The sequence below is a fragment of the Thermothelomyces thermophilus genome, chromosome 1, assembly GCF_000226095.1.
Source record: "Thermothelomyces thermophilus ATCC 42464 chromosome 1, complete sequence".
Classification (NCBI taxonomy): domain Eukaryota; kingdom Fungi; phylum Ascomycota; class Sordariomycetes; order Sordariales; family Chaetomiaceae; genus Thermothelomyces; species Thermothelomyces thermophilus.
In genome coordinates this window covers 766,405-784,189 of record NC_016472.1, presented here as the reverse complement: position 1 = coordinate 784,189, position 17,785 = coordinate 766,405, and the positions used below count along the sequence as shown (strand labels likewise).

General features: G+C 57.7%; 6 protein-coding genes across 6 annotated transcripts; 3 read left to right on the top strand and 3 right to left on the bottom strand.

The window, feature by feature from the left end:
* Positions 1–834: 834 nt before the first annotated feature.
* MYCTH_2294289 (uncharacterized protein) lies at positions 835–2,311 on the bottom strand. The gene is made up of 3 exons (XM_003658428.1): positions 2,052–2,311; positions 1,034–1,994; positions 835–957 (listed from the first exon to the last, which is right to left on the bottom strand). The coding sequence occupies exons 1-2, from the start codon at positions 2,299–2,301 to the stop codon at positions 1,267–1,269; spliced, it is 978 nt and encodes a 325-aa protein (XP_003658476.1). The 5' UTR covers positions 2,302–2,311; the 3' UTR covers positions 835–957; positions 1,034–1,266.
* A 1,393-nt stretch (positions 2,312–3,704) lies between these two features.
* Positions 3,705–5,637, top strand: MYCTH_2073132 (uncharacterized protein). Its single transcript, XM_003658427.1, has 3 exons — positions 3,705–4,188; positions 4,269–5,147; positions 5,310–5,637. The coding sequence occupies exons 1-3, from the start codon at positions 3,948–3,950 to the stop codon at positions 5,324–5,326; spliced, it is 1,137 nt and encodes a 378-aa protein (XP_003658475.1). The 5' UTR covers positions 3,705–3,947; the 3' UTR covers positions 5,327–5,637.
* Positions 5,638–6,529: 892 nt separating this feature from the next.
* MYCTH_43671 (Aldo/keto reductase-like protein) lies at positions 6,530–7,919 on the bottom strand (the record flags this gene model as incomplete). Its single annotated transcript, XM_003658426.1, has 3 exons — positions 6,530–6,565; positions 6,678–7,468; positions 7,775–7,919. 3 exons carry the CDS (start codon positions 7,917–7,919, stop codon positions 6,530–6,532), a joined length of 972 nt encoding a protein of 323 aa, XP_003658474.1.
* Positions 7,920–10,129: 2,210 nt separating this feature from the next.
* MYCTH_2294281 (uncharacterized protein) lies at positions 10,130–11,380 on the top strand. Its single transcript, XM_003658425.1, has 4 exons — positions 10,130–10,426; positions 10,524–10,583; positions 10,734–10,841; positions 11,010–11,380. The coding sequence occupies exons 1-4, from the start codon at positions 10,399–10,401 to the stop codon at positions 11,063–11,065; spliced, it is 252 nt and encodes an 83-aa protein (XP_003658473.1). The 5' UTR covers positions 10,130–10,398; the 3' UTR covers positions 11,066–11,380.
* A 789-nt stretch (positions 11,381–12,169) lies between these two features.
* On the bottom strand, positions 12,170–15,200 carry MYCTH_2055311 (uncharacterized protein; the record flags this gene model as incomplete). The annotated part of the gene is made up of 4 exons (XM_003658424.1): positions 12,170–14,672; positions 14,763–14,776; positions 14,857–15,000; positions 15,162–15,200. 4 exons carry the CDS (start codon positions 15,198–15,200, stop codon positions 12,170–12,172), a joined length of 2,700 nt encoding a protein of 899 aa, XP_003658472.1.
* A 103-nt stretch (positions 15,201–15,303) lies between these two features.
* MYCTH_2122065 (uncharacterized protein) lies at positions 15,304–16,744 on the top strand (the record flags this gene model as incomplete). The annotated part of the gene is made up of 3 exons (XM_003658423.1): positions 15,304–15,743; positions 16,578–16,631; positions 16,702–16,744. The coding sequence occupies 3 exons, from the start codon at positions 15,304–15,306 to the stop codon at positions 16,742–16,744; spliced, it is 537 nt and encodes a 178-aa protein (XP_003658471.1).
* Between the last annotated feature and the right edge of the window lie 1,041 nt (positions 16,745–17,785).

Here is a 17,785-nt window from a genome sequence, read left to right as displayed (position 1 = left end):
TTATCACGGGTGGGCACATTGTCTCGGCGGCCGGAAAAGGCAGCATTAAGCTAGTTAACGGTGTGTAAAAGAACCAGGCAGGTACACTAGTTAAAGTATAGAGTTATTCTCTACACTAAGGTCCGGGGCCTATCCCGTCACTCCCTTGCGGGTACGGAGTGACTTGGTATCCAACGTGATTCGACGCGTTCGGAACGAGTCTGGGGAAAGTGAAGCAACACGCAGTCACCTGACTCACTTACCGCTTTGAGGCAAGCCGGACGAGATTTTGCAGGACCGGGTCAGAGCCTGTCCCCTGCAAAGGTGCGTTCGACATGGTTCAGCAAGGGGCGGAAAAGCAATCCGGACGGAGCCGTCGACAGTGCGAGACATGGGATGCTTTCGGAACGATTAGGGGCTTCCATGTCTCCATGTGCTCAATGCCGTGGAAGTCTATGGCGCTAGGCGAGGCCGGTGCGGAAATGCCAGGCGGTCGACGGCTTTCTGGAAGAGGCAGAAGAAATTGGAATGCTACCCTCCGATGCAAGGCTACCGAGGCACGGTCACCCGCGTGTGAACTTTTGCTAGCCGGCACCTCGCGAGGCAGCAGCAGGCAGAAGCGATGACGAGGCAGAGGCTGGTACAAGAACGCAATGGCATGCCTGCATTACAAGCGCTCTGGTTCAGTGAACAATCGTTCCAACAGCGACAACTCTTTGGTCCAGTCGCGGCGACAAATGGATGGATTGCTGGACCGGGAACATCGGCCAGGAGCTGTGTTCTGAGATTCTTGGCAACTAAAGTGGATTCGCCCGTCAAGAGACGATCTAACTAACAGTATTGCACTTGAGGGTGAACTGGGGGCCCACTGAGAGGCCTGCTTCCCCAGGAGCAGTGCGCAACCCGAGCACGCAACGTTCAGCGCGACCCTTGTAGAAAGTCGCAGAGCACGGAGCAAACAGTCGTTCAACCGTGCCGCTTATTGACGAGGCAATCAGCCAAAGGATCTTCACGCGGCTTGCACGGAGGAACTTGGGTACTCCGTAATACATACATGGCTTTGGCATGACCCGAACCCTCGTTCCCCTTCTCGATCGGGCCCTGCTCTCTTCGGTCCCCGTCTTGGCCAGACCCAATTGCTGGACCTTCCCGGACATGTTCTACCAGGGTCTTGGACAGGGGCCTTCTCGAGATGAAGCCGCTTCAAAAATTGCCGCCACAATCGAGAATGCTTGTAAAAGGAATTTCGACACCAAGGTTCAAGGGGGAGGGGGGGGGAGGGAATTCTCAACCACTCTTCCACGCGCTCTGAGTCATTTCCAAGAGGGCCTGGGCGGCCAACTTCTTCCCATCCCCCCTGGCGATGGCCTGCTGGTGGAATGCCACAGGCACAGTTACCTTTTCGACGGTTAGCCCTAGGTCCACACACCTTCGGTAAAGACGCTCGCTCTGTTCCTTCGGCACGAGTTCGTCTCTTTCGGCCTCGAGGATGTAGACCATTGGACCCGGAACACCCTTCTCCTCGGAAGCCTGGGAGATCAGGCCCAGGTTCTCCCAGCTGTCTAGGTGGTTCCGGAGAAATGGCCACAGGTATCGGTACGGTAGCCACTTTTGGGGGTATAAGGTCTCCAACATGGCCCTGATTGACACAAACGGAGTCTCGAGAAGGAGGCCTCTGATCGGCATCCCGGCTGGAACTCGGCCAGTCGCCGCGAGGTTCGTCGCTACCCCTGACCCGATGCTCTGGCCCCAGACGAGGAGGATGGGCTCGGTGGCCCCGATGCCGACCTTCCCGAAGACGCGTTCGTGGCGCTCGGCAATCCACCGCACGCCCGCTTCGGCATCCAGCCGAAGCCCCGGCTCCGAGGGCCTGCCACGCGAGGTCCAGTAACCTCTGTAGCTCAGGCAGACAAAGGTCAGCTCCATCGGCGCCAGCGCATGCGTCTTGCTGTCACTGACTGCCCGAAGGGTCCAGGATAGGTCAGGTAGCCGTGGTGGTATGGACGACGCGTTTCCTACGAGACCCCGTCAGTGTCTGGCTTCCAGATACGCGGGTCTTGAAGGCGGCCGACCCTGGAAGTAGAGCACATAGACATGGGCCGGGGCGGGCTGGTTCTTGGCCGCCGCAGCGGCCGGACGTCTTCCCTTCGGGAGAGGAACGGTCGTCACGGCCAGGGCCAGCTCGGTCCCGTCCTCGGCCACCGTTCTCTCCTCCGTCCACTGGACGCCTCCACACATGCTTGCCCAGTTCGCTATCTGCTCCCTGCGCGAGGTGGGCGGCAGTCCGGGCATGTAGATGATCTTGTTCTGGAACACCACCATCATGATGCACTTCCTGGCCAGCGCCGTCGTCAGAGGTATTGTTTCTTTGCATGACATGGCCCTCATGGCACGTACCAAACCCACAGCCCCACCAGCAGTCCGGTGAAGATAACCGGCGGCAAGAGAACGGTTGGAATGTGGATGCTGCGACAGCTCCTCCTCCCCGCGAGCATGGCCCGCGAATGATTGGCTCCCACCAATCTCTGGCACCGGACGGATGCCCAAAGATGCGTCGAAGTGAGGCGACTGCTGCTGATGCTGCTGCCACTGTGGTGCAGCCGACGACACCACAGCCGCCATTGGATCCCCCGCAGCCCGGGCATCCGATTCGGAGGGATCATGGCAGGCGAACCACGCGTTGGCCACGATGGCCAACCAGCAAGACAACGGGGCGCAATTGAAGGCATGCTAACCCCTGCCGAGGAGGAGTGGAAGGCGTTGGCGGTCGTGATGGACACGGGATGATCTCGCCCTGTGCAGGTACCCGTTAGGTCCGTATCTGCTCAAATCCCATGGCCTAATCGTGTGTGTGTTCGCCTGCAACTCGTCAAAGCCGTTCTGCAGCTAAAGAGCTCCGTCCTGCCTGTCGGGCGTTGTGAATTATTAGACTACGGCCTTGGCTGGATTGGGCTGGCCTGGTTGGGTGGGAAAAAAATTTGATGCTCGGGAGTCCTGGCGTGGTTGTTGTCGAGATGCAATTCGTCCAAGGCGTTGGAGGCGAGGTCCATCGTTGGATGGCGCTCGATGCAAGTCACGTCAAGGAGCGTGGACTTGGATGTGTGCTGTACTGTACACGGTACGTGTGCGCGTGTACTTTGTATACTACATATGTATGTACATACATACCTGGTCAGGTACGGCAAGTCTAGCAGCCTCTTAGAATCGTGGAAACTTTTTGGGCGGGAGAAAAAAAGCAATGGATCATATGCAGAACAGACGTCTGCAAGCTAGACGGGCATTGGATCAGCACCAGAAATTCTAAATAGTAGGTATAAGAAATGCAGCTTTGGACAGCAGTTTTCTTCATCAAGCGTACTTACGCTACAACAAGAAACAGAGTGCGATCGCCTTGGAACAAGGTTTGGTGACACCGAGTCAGCAAGTTACACGACTTGCGGAGTACGGAGTATATACGGATTACATGCACTACCGAATGAAAGTTATGAGTGAAGTGATTGTAAGGTAGCGTAAGGTATGTACGGAGTAGGGAAGTGCAACTCCTTCGTTCGTAGGTACCGAGGAGCGTAGATAGACCCACTAAAATTAGTGTTTCGCTCATTGCGCCCGCTCACCGATAGCCTTACGATAAGGCAGGGCACCCCTCCTCGAGGACAGGACGGAGCAGCTGCGCCAGTTGGTCGGGCCATCATTAACACTGCAGCAACAATAACTGGGGGAGACTTCTACACTACAAGTACCGTGTCGCACACACCGCCAACAAGCAACTTTCTCAGGGTCCCCCTGGTCCATTCTTTGAAGGTATCCCGCGAAGTCGAACGACGATTGGAAACAACCTACATCTCGCACCGCCATTCGAATCCTCGACCTCCCTCGGTTATCCCCATCCACGGCAAAGCTCATTCGATTTCGCGACCTGCGCAAACGCGTACCCGTAACACACAACACTCACACACACATCGCTAGCCATGCCCGCGCCAGTCGAAGAAGGGAACCGCTCACCGGGGCACCACATCGAACTAGCCGACGACAACCCTTCCCCACGGCACGATGGCGAAGCGAGTCCCGGGCTCAGAGACAGCAAGGGCTGGGACGGGAAGCTGCGCGTTCCCAAAAACGCCCTCCTGGCGAATCCAGAAGCGCTCTCGGACCCGGAGTATTCGGACGAGGACAACGTTATCCCCGGCGAGGAGGTTGCCGCGGACGAAGGTACGGAGAGCGGGCGGCTGAACCTGGATATCCCGATTTGAAGAGTAGCTAAAACAGGGAAAAAAAAAATCCCATTCCAGACATTCTCGACGGCGAGGACTCAGACACGGATGAGATCATCTGCACCCACTCGCGAATCAAGTCGATCCCCGCCCTCCGGCTAGAGAGGTTCAAGAGGGTGGCCCGCATCTGCCTGCGCCAGAACCTGATCCAAGACATCGAGGGCTTCTCGTGCGTCGCGTCCACCCTCAACGACCTCGATCTCTACGACAACCTCATCTCCCGCATCCGCGGCCTCGACGACCTCGTCAACCTCACCTCTCTCGACCTCTCCTTCAACAAGATCAAGCACATCAAGCACGTCTCCCACCTGACCAACCTGACCGACCTCTACCTGGTGGCCAACAAGATCTCCAAGATCGAGGGCCTGGCGGGCCTCACCAGGCTGCGCAACCTCGAGCTCGGCTCGAACCGGATCCGGCAGCTCGAGAACCTCGAGACGCTCAAGTCGCTCGAGGAGCTCTGGGTGGCCAAGAACAAGATCACGTCGCTGACGGGCCTCGCGGGCCTGCCGAACCTGCGGCTGCTGTCGATCCAGTCGAACCGGATCCGGGACCTGTCGCCGCTGCGCGACGTGCCGCAGCTCGAGGAGCTCTACATCTCGCACAACGCGCTCGCGTCGCTCGAGGGGCTCGAGCACAACACGCGCCTCCGCGTGCTCGAGGTGTCCAACAACCAGATCGCCAGCCTCCGCGGCCTCGGGCCCCTCGCCGACCTCGAGGAGCTCTGGGCCAGCTACAACCAGATCGCCGACTTTGCCGAGCTCGAGCGCGAGCTCGCCGACAAGCGCGCCCTCACCACCGTCTACTTCGAGGGCAACCCGCTCCAGCTGCGCGCCCCGGCCCTCTACCGCAACAAGGTGCGCCTGGCCCTGCCCCAGGTGAGGCAGGTGGACGCGAGTAAGTTCCTTTTCTCGCTTTTTTTTCTTCCTTTTTTTTTCTTTTCCCCTTGCCTTCTTCCTCCTCCTGACCCCCCCCTCCCTTCCTTCTTTTTTTTATTCTATCCACCCTACAATGTTTTTTTTTATCGAGTGAGCTCGCGCTAACAGGATGCCACCTCAGCTTTTGTACGGACATGAGCGAACGGGGTTGGGGGGGCGGGGGAGCTATGCTTCTTTTGTTTTGATATGATATGCTGTGGCTGATCTGAACCGAACGACTGGTGACTTTTGTACCCTCTTCGTCTGCCTACCAACCAATTTCTTTTTGTATATATAATAGCTGGTAATAGCTGGTCTGGTAGGGCCGGAACAGCGAGGCGGGAATGTGAACGGCAAGGGAGAGGGGAAGGGTGAAGGTTACGGGAACGGCTATATGCCAAACCATGTCTCCTACATAGTAGGTAGCATGCACGGACGTTTTCTGTTATCAACGTTCGGTGAAGTTCGGGCCCGTTCTTCCTGTTTTTTTGTCCTTGTTCCCCCTCCCTTTGTTTACCCCCCTCTTTTCTTGACCCGTTTCGAATCCGGGATGCTCGCGGAAGCGTCTCCGCTCAGGGGTATGGCAACAGTTGATTGCTACTGATATCAATTGATTAATTGCTCGGTCGACATCACCGAGTCGCCGAGGGCTCTTACCAAGCTTCAGTCACCTGCCTCTAGTTATGCTCAGTCCGACGCGCGGGGGTTGAAGTCAGAGCCCGAAAAACCGGCTTCGGGTTCTAGAAGCCCGTGGGCGGAGATGATGCAGAACCGGCAGAGAACGGCGATGCGACTCTCAATTGAGGCGACAGGACAGAAAAGCCTTCTGGCAGGATATATACTGAAGTAGACGCTGGAAGCAAAGACCCTCTGGTTTCACCTGCACGTTAACTAGGCTCTGTTGTGGTATAAGTTGCAACAAACGTGGGGTACGTGAGAGAGAAGAAGGGTGTAGAGGTATTCAACGTCATATATTCATTCTATGCAGGTCCCGCCAGACGAGCAGCCCGTGCCGTGTACGAAGCAAGGTGGTCCATCTCCCCAACATCTAAAGGCAGGCTTCAGGCTTCGTGGGAATTGCCGCCGCAAGGGTGTAAGGATGTCATATTGTCCCAGCCCCCATCCCCATCTTTGTGTTCAGGCAAGCGGCAGAGCAAACATGATTCTCAAGTCATGAGAAGACCGGCGCGAAGACTACCTAGTTAGTCACCCCTTCCCGCCAGCCGCCCTCTATAAAATCCAATCGTCAAGGGGGTATCAGTGGAGAGCAGACCAGTGGCGGCCCTGGTCCGCCTCGAGTGTGGCCGGTAAGGGCCATGCGGGACTGCGCCCGCCCACCGCGCTCTGTGCTCCGTAGAGCACTTAGCCAAAGATCCAGAGATACTCGGTGGGGAAGTACTAGAGTGGGAAAAAAACGAGTCAGCACACACTGGCCATATCGCCCTGCAGCTCTCAAGAAGGGCAAAAAAAAAAGAGAGAGAGAGAGAGAGAGAGAGAGAGAGAGACTCACGTTGGAGGGCTGGTTGAAGCGAATGCCGCGGTCGAAGGACGAGATGGTGGCGATGTCCTCCTCGGAGAGATCAAAGTCGGTGCACTGGAAGTTGGAGGCCATGAGGGCGGGGCGGGTGGTCTTGGGGATGACGGCCAGGCCACGCTGAGTGGCCCAGCGGAGCAGGACTTGGGCGGGCTCGCGGTTGTACTTGGCGGCGATCTTCTTGATGGTCTCGTCCTCGATAAGGGGGGTGAGCTTGACGGCGTGCTGCATGTTGAACTCGAGGAAGCTGGCGGGGCCGAAGGAGCTGTAGGCGGTGACGGCGATGCCCTCCTGCTTGGCGAGGTTGAGCAGCTCCTGCTGGACGAGGTAGGGGTGGTGCTCGATCTGGAGGGTGGCCGGGCGGATCTTGGCGTACCGCAGGAGGTCGTAGATCAGCTGGGCCTGGAAGTTGGAAATACCGATGCTCTTGGTGAGGCCCTTGGCGACAAGGGACTCCATGGCAGTCCAGGTCTCCTGGATGGTGGCCTTGCTGGTGCGGATCTCGCTCTTGCCATCGTAGAACCAACCGGGCGGGTAGCGGACCGAGGGGTCGACGTACTCGAGGGCGACAGGGAAGTGGATGAGGTAGAGGTCGAAGTAGTCAATGCCCCAGTCGGCGAGCTGCTTCTTGACGATGGGCTCGACGCGCTCGGCGTCGTGGAAGGTGTTCCAGAGCTTGGACACGATGAAGAGGTCCTCACGCTTCACAATGCCCTCCGAGATGGCGCGCGCGATACCCTTGCCGCACTCGACCTCGTTGCCGTAGTCTGTCCATGCCCCCGTTGTCAGTCAATCACCCCGTTCTCGTCTTTTAAGTGTACGCAGCAGTTACTGTTAATTGAGTGCTGCTTAGGGATGCTTGGCGCGGTTCCACAGTAGTAATCCACCCCCCCTCCATCCGCCGCCGCAGCACGGTGGGGCGGGAAGGACCGGGGCAGAGGGGGGCGGGGTAGTTTTCGCCCGAGCTTGCTGCCCCTCCACGTCAAGCAACGCAACGCGCAGAACGATGCCGCGACCAGTGGGGGGCGGATGGAATTTGGAGGAGAAGGGCCAAACAACGTTGTAAAACTTACCGCAAGCGCCATCGAAGAGGCGGTAGCCGGCCTTGATGGCGTTGTAGACGACGTCCGCGGCAACGGAATTGTCGACCTTCCAGAGGCCGAAGCCCACCTGGGGCATGTCATAGCCGCTGTTGAGCTTGATGACAGGTGACGGCATTGTGCTCGATTCTGTTGTTTCCTTTTCGAGGCGATGGTGCGACTCTGTAAGGCCAAGTTAGAACATTGATCGGCCCCAGGAAACCGGAAGCCCAGAGTTGGCAGAAGTAGCGGAGGGAAGGTGACGGGGAAGCTCACACGAAGGGTATGTCCGCGAGGGGAGCAACGAGGATGGAAAGTATTGAGAGATGAGAAGGATAATTCAGCCGGAGAAGGTTCAAGGAGCACCAAGGGGTTGCCGTGCTACTTATGCCAACCGGGCCACCCCCACCACAATCTTTCCAGACCGGAGGAGAAGAGGTGGCCCGCCCAGGAGCATCCCGCCGCGCTCGCCGAGTCGCGCGCTTCGTCGAGGACGGTTCCGCCGAGCAGGGCCATACCGTCCCGCCTGCGGCAGTATCTCCAGCCCCTCCAGGGCCCATCTAGACCCGCTCCGTCGTCATAGGCGGCGCGGGTATCTACTCGTACAGCGGGCGCCAGGGTCTTCCTCGGCGTGCCTAGCGTGGATGCTACATCGCCATGTTCCATGGCCACTTTTCTCAAACATCGTTGCCGTGGAGAAGAAGCGCCCGTTTTTTTTTTTTTTTTTTTTTTTTTTTTTTTTTTTTTTTTTTTTTTTTTCCGTGGCGTACTGAGCCAAAATCGAGGCTTGCGTTGTCCTGAGCGCCATCGTCCCCGGAAGCGATCCACTGAGCAGATGTGAGAAGCAGCACACGGCCAAGGCTGTGGGCCCGTCCCGCCGAATCTCCATCTGCGCTGGTTAAACTGCTTGCTGGAGAATGTGGACTCCCCCGTGGGAACCAGGGAGCGCTCACGAGTCGGCTGGTCGTTTTTCTTATTATTAGCCTTGTGCACGCGGCGGGAAAAGCTCGCTCTTAGCTCTCAACTCCCCAATTGTGTAACCCATGTGCCAAATCCGGTAGGTTATTCTTTGATAAGAGTTGCAGAGGGCAACGCTTTGGCGGCCCGCAACCAGAGACGGGCTGCGGCCCTGCATCTCCAGGCGTTTGTTGGCCAGCAAGCAGACGAAAAAGTTCAGGTGATCACATGGCCGATGCCGGTTCAATAGACGGTCACAGTCCAGAGAGAAATCCCGCCGAGCAAGACGCTGCGTGGGCAGTTTGAGGCGCTGCTGCTGGAGTCGAGAAGTCGACTTGACCCGGTATCCGGCCATGCCCGCGCGATTTAGCCTGTTCAAGACCCGCGCCAACCAGAGCCGCCGGTTAATTGCAGCCAAGACGAAACAGTGGGATGGCGCCCCACAGCGGGTTTCCATTTCGCCCGAGTGTCGCCAGCGCCGTCCTCACCTACCCTTGACCGAGGTGAGAGAGCAACGAGCACGCGGTACGGATTACTTTGGTACTCGTAGGTTGTTGAAGAACCAAAGTACTCGTAGTATCCCTACAAGCGGTATGGTCAGACAACGCTCGGCGAAAGAAGACTTTAGCCAATCCAACAAACAACTGCGTGTCTCGGATCGCGGTAAAGATCTAGACGCATGTTGCAGATCACGGGGATGATGGCTACGCCCGTGAGCGATCCATTGTCGTCTCGGGATAGTAGGCTAGTGAAGGATGTTGCACAACACACAACCGCACAGAGTCTTGTACGAAGTAGAAGCCTACGGCTTTGAAGTCGACAACCGGAACGTAGCGAGGAATTGGAGATTCTTGAGATGCTCTTTCCAAATCAACAACTGCTGTTGTTGGCCGAGAACCTCGTCAGGGGTAAGCTCTTTCCTTGGTTTGGGCCGGCCCTCATACTCCGTAGGTGTTGCTGGAGCCAATCGCAACTCAACCAAAGCCTGGAGGGCCCGTTGTCCAACGACTACTGAAGTCAAGCCAGGTAACCTCCTGAATTTTCAAATCCGGAACACAACTTGCTCATGAGAGACAAATCAGGAGTCTAAGCCTGCCTTTGCTCCTTGCTGTGTGGGTTTGATGGATCGCCCTATTTGATGTTTCGTGTTGTTTTGTGCTATTTCTACTTGGAAAAGTAGTAGAGAGGAGTGGATGGGGGATTACACCAAATCCACTGCGGACAACGGTCTGACAAACTGATATTCGGAGCTTTGGAATTCAGGGTTAGGGGAAAGTTGAAGCCTCAGAGCCTAGAGATCCTGCCTCGACTTCAGACCGCCTTTTCCTATTTTAGTTAGCTAAGGTACGTACCCGTGCCGGCCCGACTTTCAACACCATGCGGACCACTGTTAATTAGCGTATCGCATGCTTCAACAGACCGCTGCAGGTGATATCGGAACTTTGGCAACCGGCCCAGTATCAGCCAACTTGCGGGCGGCTCAACTCAAGCTCTACGATTATCAGAAGCAGAAGGGTCACCGGGGAATTCTGTTTGGACGTTAACGAGTACGGAACGAAAAGGAGCCGCGCGAGAGGGCGAGGCCATCAAGGCCGAAAGCAACACCACACAAACCCACCTTTTCGACGACAGCGTCCCGCCGAGCCGGTCGTCCCTTCAACATGTCCATCCTCGGGAAATTCCTCTATAGTGCGGCCCCCTTCCCCCCCACCCCCCCAGCCACTCTCCGTTTTTAATGCAGGCCCCCCGTCACTAACACAATGCGCGCCCCTTCTCTGCGAAACAGTCACCGTCCTCCTCCTCAACGCTATCTGCATTCCCTCCGAAGACCGATTCCTTGCGCGCGGTACGTTTTTCCCCCCTGCTGGTATCGTCCATGCTTCCCGCTCCCACCTTAGCCAGCCAGCCAGCCAGCCAGCCGAGACTTTCACATAGCGAAAGGAAAGAGGAGTGAAGAGAAGAGAAGAAGAAAGCTGACACGAACCGCCCAAAACAGTCGGTCTCGCCCCGGGGACATACCAGCGCGGCTTCGGGCAGGACCTCGACACCAGCGTCAAGTACAAGATCATCCAGCTGATTGCGAGCGTGAGGACGGTCATGAGGGGTAAGTGGGAATCGCATCCCAGGAGTGGCCCCCCTCCCCCTTCCTTCCCTCCCCCAACCAAAACCATACCACTGGGGCGGGCCTTGTGTCCGACCTCGATGGGAAGCGGAAATCCTCCGTGGGCAAGCTCCGGCTGACCTTATATGATGCGCACACGACGGCGGGCAGTACCCCTCATCATCATCAACACCCTCATCATAGTCTACGAGCTCATCCTCGGCTAGTGAACCGGGGTTGGGTGGCCGTGTCTGAGGGAGGGAAGAGAAGAAGGAAGAGAGGGACGGAGCGATGGAGAGGACAAGAAGAATATACGTGACGACGACGAGACGGCAGGACTCGGTTCGCCGTGGGCGCATCGCGAGCTCTGGTTGATGTGGATATATGTAACGGCGACGGGGCCGGGTGGTGGTAGGGAAAGAGTCAGGCTACGTGCCAGGTAAAGCAATGCTTTTCTTTTCTTTTTTCTGATCGCGGGCGTTTTTGGACGGGGAATGGATTCGGGCTCGGGCTCGGTTGAATGCATGCATGCATGCATGTATGCATGGGGTATCTTTTCGCCATGTGCAGAGGTGGGATGGTGCATCATCCCTAACCAAAAGGGGCCGGAAAAAAGCTGGTCACAATAATCCGTACTTGTAGAGAGAGCAAGGTGGCAGTGGGGCAGGGACGGGGATCGAGCGATTAGGACTGTGTGCGCTGCGAGCGAACGAGCTTGTTCCTGCTTATTTATTAGTCGCAAAGTTAACACGCGGCCGAGCTGGCGATACCCGATCAGTTGGCATAACCGCACACTCGGCGCTAGTCAACAATCGATGCCAAGGAAATTTCCAATCTCCAGCGCCCTGCCATGCCATGATCGTATGTATGTACAAGTCTCGAGGGCCCTGAAGCGCCGCCCCCGCCGGCCCCAATGTCCGCATGATTAGAGCCCAACAAAGGCGAGCTCGTGTCGGTCCTCGTGCCGAGAGACTTCATAGTACTCGCCAACCCAATCTCGGAGATGGCGCTCCGGAGAGAAAGAAGGGGGGAAAAGAAACAGCAGGTCTATACGAGCAGGTATGGTGAGAGAGCCATCCAACGTGACGCCTGTAGCCAAATACCAAAAAGGTGAAGCAAGTACGCAACACGAACACGACAGCCTCCCCGCGCGAGGGTATATATCCTTGAAAGAACCCCTTAACCCAGATAGATGACCAAGAACGGAAGCACGCCATCCCGAGAAAAATCAGATGCTTCCTGCTTTTCCCGCTTTCTACAACTCTTGCTACAACTCCAACCCCGGCTCCGGCCCCTGCAGAGGACAGTACTATAGGTAACCGCAACGCCTCTTAGGACGCCGAAGACAGGAACCTGCTGCTCTTTTTCCTGCCGAGCCCGAAGCTGAACCTCTCCTTGAGCGCCGGTTTCTGGTTCTGGTTCTCCTTGCCGTCTCTATCCTTCTCCCTGTCGTGCTTGTCGGGAGTACGTCGCAGCTGGCTGACCGCCCCGGCGGGCGCCGTGTCCGACCGTGGGATGGCCCGCGCCAGGAAGGGGTTGCTCGGCTTTTTGGCGGGCGATCCGTTGATGCCGCCGATGCTGGTGCTGGTGCTGGTGCTGGTGCCGTTGCCGTTGCCGTTGCTACCGCCGCCGTTCTTGTTGTGGGAGTAGGGCGAGGGCGCCCCGTTCTCCTTGGCGCCCGACGACGGGATGCTCTCGCCCTGGACGCTCCCGCTCTCGCCTGCCTCGCTGCGATTGGTTCTGTACCCCTTCGGGTCGCCCTTATCCTCGTCCTTGTTCTGGCCGATGTGCAGGAAGGCGAAGCTTTTGCGGGTCATGGACTTGCTCGTCCGACCGGCGCGGTTGAACAGACCGTTTCGGTGGTGCTGCTGCTCGTCGCCACCATCGCCATCGCCGCCGCGTCCGCCGCCGCCGCCGCCAGCACCCGCGTCGGACGAGGTGGTTGTGTCCGTGGTCGTTATTGCCCCGACTTCTTTCCTGCGCCGCTTCTCTTCCTCTTCCGCCATCCGCCTGCTCTCCTTTAACACCTGGGCTAACTGCTCGCGTTCGAGCCTGGCCGCCTCTATTCGCCTGCGTTGCGCCTCGTTGCGCTCCTTCGCAGCGAGGCGAGCCTGTTCCTTTTCGGCGGCTTTCCGTGCCTTCTCCTCGGCCTTCTCCCGCGCCTTGGCTTCCTTCTTTTCCTTGGCTAGTTGCGCCTTGGTCTTTGACGTAACAGCGGTGCCCTTGTCCTCTCCTGTCGCGACGGCCGAGCCGGGGGGTGGCGCTGCGACTAGAGGGTGGACTTCCGAAGCGGACAGGGGAGGCGGCGGCGGACCGCCCGAGGTGGTGCTTGTGGTCACGTGGATCTCGGGAGGGGCCGACCTGGCCTGATCGAGCGTGGCTAGCGTTTCGTTCTCGTCCACCGGAGACAGGGGCTGCGAGTTGAGCTTCGAGAGCAGAGCGGTGCTTGACCCGTTAGGCAACTCCGTGGTCGCCGCGGTGTCTGCCGTCTGGGTGGCCAGCTTCACCTGGTCCAGGCCTTCGGCATCCATTTCTTCCCGCACCTTCTCGAACGTCGTCTCCTGGTAGAACAGCACGTAGGCGCACGCCATCCCGGGCTTGTCTCCGAAGAAGTTCCGGACGAAATGCTTGTCCACCGGCTCGACCATCTCGTCGTCGAAGAGTAGCCACCCACGGTCTTTGGTCTTGATAACCGCGACGTAGTGCCCGTGGTACGCGTTCCCTCCGATATGCACAACCACGGCGTAGAGCTCGTACATCCTGTCGGGATCTTCGGCGTCGTCGGTCGTCATGAACATCCGGAGGTGGTAGGGGTAGACGACACGATGGAAGAGCTTCTGCAACCGGCTGTAGTCCTCGGTGTACTTGAACCGCTTCAGATGCAACGCGAGAATCTTGGGCAGTTTCTTGACCTTCATCCGCTTTTCCGCTTCCTGCAGGCCGCCGCAGTGGTCGCAGTGGAACTTGTTCCTCTCGCACAGCATCTCCTCGGCCGAGAAGTTGAGCAGGCACGCAGTCACGGACGAATGCTCCTCCAAGTCGATTGACAAGTCTAGAAACGTCTCGTCGCGTTGTGATGCCGTCTCGCAGGTCAGGCACCTGGTTTCTGAAGTCAGCACGCCCTCGAAGATGTCGTGCACCCAGCCGGTCCCCGACGACCGCGTCACAGAACCGGCATTGGTGGTGGTGGTGGTCGTCGTCATCGTCGTCGTCGTCAAGGCTATTGCGCCTGCGGCCTGATGAGACGACGGATCCTCCTTGCTTGTGCTGTCTGCCAGCTCTTGCGTCCTCTTGGCGTAAGCCTCGACGTTCGCGATCACGTCGTTGAGAACTATGCCGTAGAACTCATGAGCGTCCTGGTGCATCGAGTTGCGGAACATCTCGTTGTTACGCTTGAAGATGTCCAGGAACCTCTGCGGGCTTATCACGCCCGTCCTGGACTGACTTTCGATCATGGCCTGGAAGATGTCTCTGAGTGCCGTAAAGGTACACTCCTCCATGCCGGAAGGGTCGACGCTCTCTTGCGCGAGCTCTAATATCGGCCCCCTCAGCATGGCCTGCTTCTTCTTGTACTCCGGCGAGTCCGGTTTGTCCTCCGGGCGCAAAGGTGGGACAGCAGGAGGGAGCTGCGGTCCTCCGCCGAAGGACTGCCGCGGCTTACTCGGGCCGGCGGCATTCCCGCTCTGCTCCGGCTGCACCGGAGGTCGTATTGTAACATTGACCTTCCGCCTCTGCCTGTTCCCCTCGTCCCCGGGTAACGGCGGGGGGTAGTTGACGACATGCCGTCGGAACTGCTCCGAGTGATATAGTGCCTGAACAATCGAGTTGCAATAACTGCCAAAATGCCGTGGTCAGTGAGTGACCTTGCCTCCGTCGAGTACGGGGGGGCAGTGAGCAGGAATGTCTGTGGTTCCTCCCACCTACCATGTATTGCCGAACTAGATTTGAGCAACGACGGTTAGAACGAGTCCACAGCAGGAGGTATCCCCGGGGGGGGGGGGGGGCCGGTGTATCTCACGTTTTCTAACCCAAAGAATTTGTCGCTGCCGTCTTCCCGGATCGGACCAGCATTTTGTAACAGCTTCTCGAGCGGCGTCAGGTCTGGCTGAGGTTCGTCCTTTTTGCTTTTTGCGGATGCGGTGTTATCGGATTTTGAGACACCCTTGACACGTTGTCGTCAGTCCTGAGCTAAATGCCATATAGTCCGCAAAGTCGAGGGGGGAACAGCGGGGGAAATAGGTTGTCGCTTGGTGTCGTGTCGTTCCTGAACGAGGGCGAGTGTAGTGTGTCTGCCCGAGACACACAGCGGCTGGTCTGACTTACAGATCCGGCCCCTTTGAGCTTCTGGAAGAACCCCGCCATGGCGGGCGCCGAGAAGACCAGGTGCTCGGCGCGTCACTCGGCAGGCGGGGGGTAGGGGCTGTGATGGTGTAGACAATGCGAGAGAGAGTCCAGGACGTCGACGATGGGTCGAGCAGCGCAGTGGCAACCATCCGGGGAGAATCTGGGATCGAAAAAGAGCGAAATGCGCTACGTGGCGCCGAGAGTAACCGTCGATCGAATACTACGGCGTATCAATAACGAGGGGACTGCGCAGGGCGCCCGAGACGCAAAACAATTCGAGTTTGCAGCAATTCTCAGGGCAAGACAGGCGCAGTCTCGGCGCGGTGGTTTCGCGCGACTCTCCCGCGGTGGATCGGTCGATGGCAAGTCTCGGGACACGAACAAAGATGCCCGGGTCAGACAACAGACCATGCAAGAAACCCAGAAACACTTCCCCAGCCCCAGCGAAACTCGCAGTGGAAGGCTGCACACAAACAGCGCTCTCAGCAGGGTACAGGACAGGGGATTGGACCACGGTTGCGCCGCTGCAAGGAAGAACCCGAGCGGACAAGCGAGCACCCAGTAATCCGTACTCGAGGTCACCAAGGTTGGTTGGAGACCTGGACAGACTTCAGGCCCGCAGGTTCCTGTGCGGTACGTACACTTGATATGGCAACAGTTGCCAAGCACCTTACCCCGGCCGCAGCACGTTTTATTGGATTGGAAAACGGGCTCCTTTCCAGAACAGAGGTTCCTGGCGGGGTGTGGGGTCTTGCTTAGAAAAAGAACCCCACAGAACGTTCCCACCCGCTCTCGTTCGCTTGCTGCTGCTCGATTTGTTGGGCTAGTGTAATCCGTACTCCGTAGCGTAGGCGCAAAAAAGTGCCCCTTCATCAACAAAGGACCTCCCCGAAACCCCGGGGTGACGGCAGATCGACTGTCGTCGACCCCTCTTTTCGCCCCCGTACTTTTTTCTGGGCATCCTGGGAAAGGACAGAAATCGGCAGATCGTCTGTCTCAGGACCACGTTGACCGTTAACTTATGCACCTTCCCCCTTGGAGCTGCAAAACCTGGCTCCGCAGCACGCTAACTACGCAGCACGCTAGTTAATTACTAGTACGCTACATATGTATGTACATACAGCACCGAACCCTACCTTGGGGCGGGTGGTCCTCGCCTGGGCCAACCGCTTCCCCGGGCTTCACGCTGTTGGCTGTCGTCGCGGCGCGGCTCATCTTGCAGTTTTACGCGGTCTGCCGAATCAATCGAGCACACATAGAGTTCTGACTGACACTAAAGAGACGGCCATCTGATGTAGTAGTGTACACCACACCGATCCAACAAGTAGGTATGGCCGATTCGAGGTTGAGCTGCATGCATGCTTAGCCGTCGTTGGCACTGACCTGCATGGGTAGCGCTGCGACGCTGCTTTCGATTACCCTCGCCCGCTGTGCGCAGCTGGCCGAGCGGTGATGCTAACATAATCCGCCTACTACACTAGTTACCTAGTTACTTACTAACCGACGCTCTTTTTGTCAGGCCGAACCGAATCGCCTTGCCGTCTGCGCAGAGCGCCGCGTAAGGCGGGGGATGTGGGCGATGCATGCACCAAATGCACTGAACTGACATCAAGCTTTCCACTCGAGGCGACACGGCGCCACCCCGCCGACGACAGATCTGCGAGCCAATTCTTGCTCTCGTCAGTCGATCAACACCTCCTGGTCTCTCATCTCTCGATGCGGTCGGGCCAAGGTTACATGCGCTGCCGGATGGTTGCAATATGGAAATGGAGGTCCCCGCGTGTCCAAGCGCCAGCACCAGCCAGGCGGTTTCTGCAGGTGAGAGCAACATCCCCCCAAGGGTTTGTTGCTATTTGTGTACTAGTAGCCCGTCCTCTCGGTCGCCCTAAGGTCGATGGATGGCACGTTGCTGATGAGGGCCACGAGCGTGGAAGTGTGGGGTAAAGGGAAGGGCAGCTCAGACACCTCGCTTCGCTTGCGCAAGGAGCTTGGGTTTAGTGTACCCGCGCTCTCGAGTTACCTCGGGTAGTTACCGACCATGGCCACTTTATAAATCCTTATGAGTGTACAGTACGTACGCAGGAGCGTACGTTAGTGGTAATGAGATTGATTCGCTACCTGGAGTGGTTGGGCTCCATGTAGAGGACACGGACTCCGTTGTCCGGGATGGGTTTGTTGGGAGGAGGGAGCTCTTGGCGTGAGGTGCAACTGGGCAGCTCGCCCACCCACTTGTCGCTCACAGGACGCAACTTGAACTCTAACTCGGTACGGATTACATAGTACAATGTCTCTGGTTCGTGGATTTGAACTAGCGCCGGCTTAACTCAACACGCTCTGTGAAGCACGGGGAAACACGATCGTCCTGGTCGTCGGACACTAGTCCGCACACTACTGCGTACACTATGTATGTACAAATACGTCGTTGGAAAAAAAAAAAAAAAAAAAAAAGGACCACAGCAGAGAGCGGGCCGTGCCAATCACGCGGCGGTGCGCAATGGAGGGCCGTTTTTGCCGAAGGAATGCGCCGCAGGCAAAGGGCCACGCACCCACCGCTGAGATCAGCCCGCCTGCCTCCTGTGGGATGGTCGCCCGCGTCCTCATGG

Bases quoted from the DNA above. Each gene is read 5' to 3' on its own strand.
- MYCTH_2294289 (XM_003658428.1), bottom strand. From the start codon at position 2,301: ATGGTGGTGTTCCAGAACAAGATCATCTACATGCCCGGACTGCCGCCC. The intron at 1,995-2,051 runs GTCGGCCGCCTT...GGGGTCTCGTAG, and splicing joins CTATGTGCTCTACTTCCAGG to GAAACGCGTCGTCCATACCA.
- MYCTH_2294281 (XM_003658425.1), top strand. From the start codon at position 10,399: ATGTCCATCCTCGGGAAATTCCTCTATA. The intron at 10,427-10,523 runs GTGCGGCCCCCT...TCTGCGAAACAG, and splicing joins CCTCGGGAAATTCCTCTATA to TCACCGTCCTCCTCCTCAAC. The intron at 10,584-10,733 runs GTACGTTTTTCC...CGCCCAAAACAG, and splicing joins AGACCGATTCCTTGCGCGCG to TCGGTCTCGCCCCGGGGACA.
- MYCTH_2073132 (XM_003658427.1), top strand. From the start codon at position 3,948: ATGCCCGCGCCAGTCGAAGAAGGGAACCGCTCACCGGGGCACCACATC. The intron at 4,189-4,268 runs GTACGGAGAGCG...ATCCCATTCCAG, and splicing joins GGAGGTTGCCGCGGACGAAG to ACATTCTCGACGGCGAGGAC.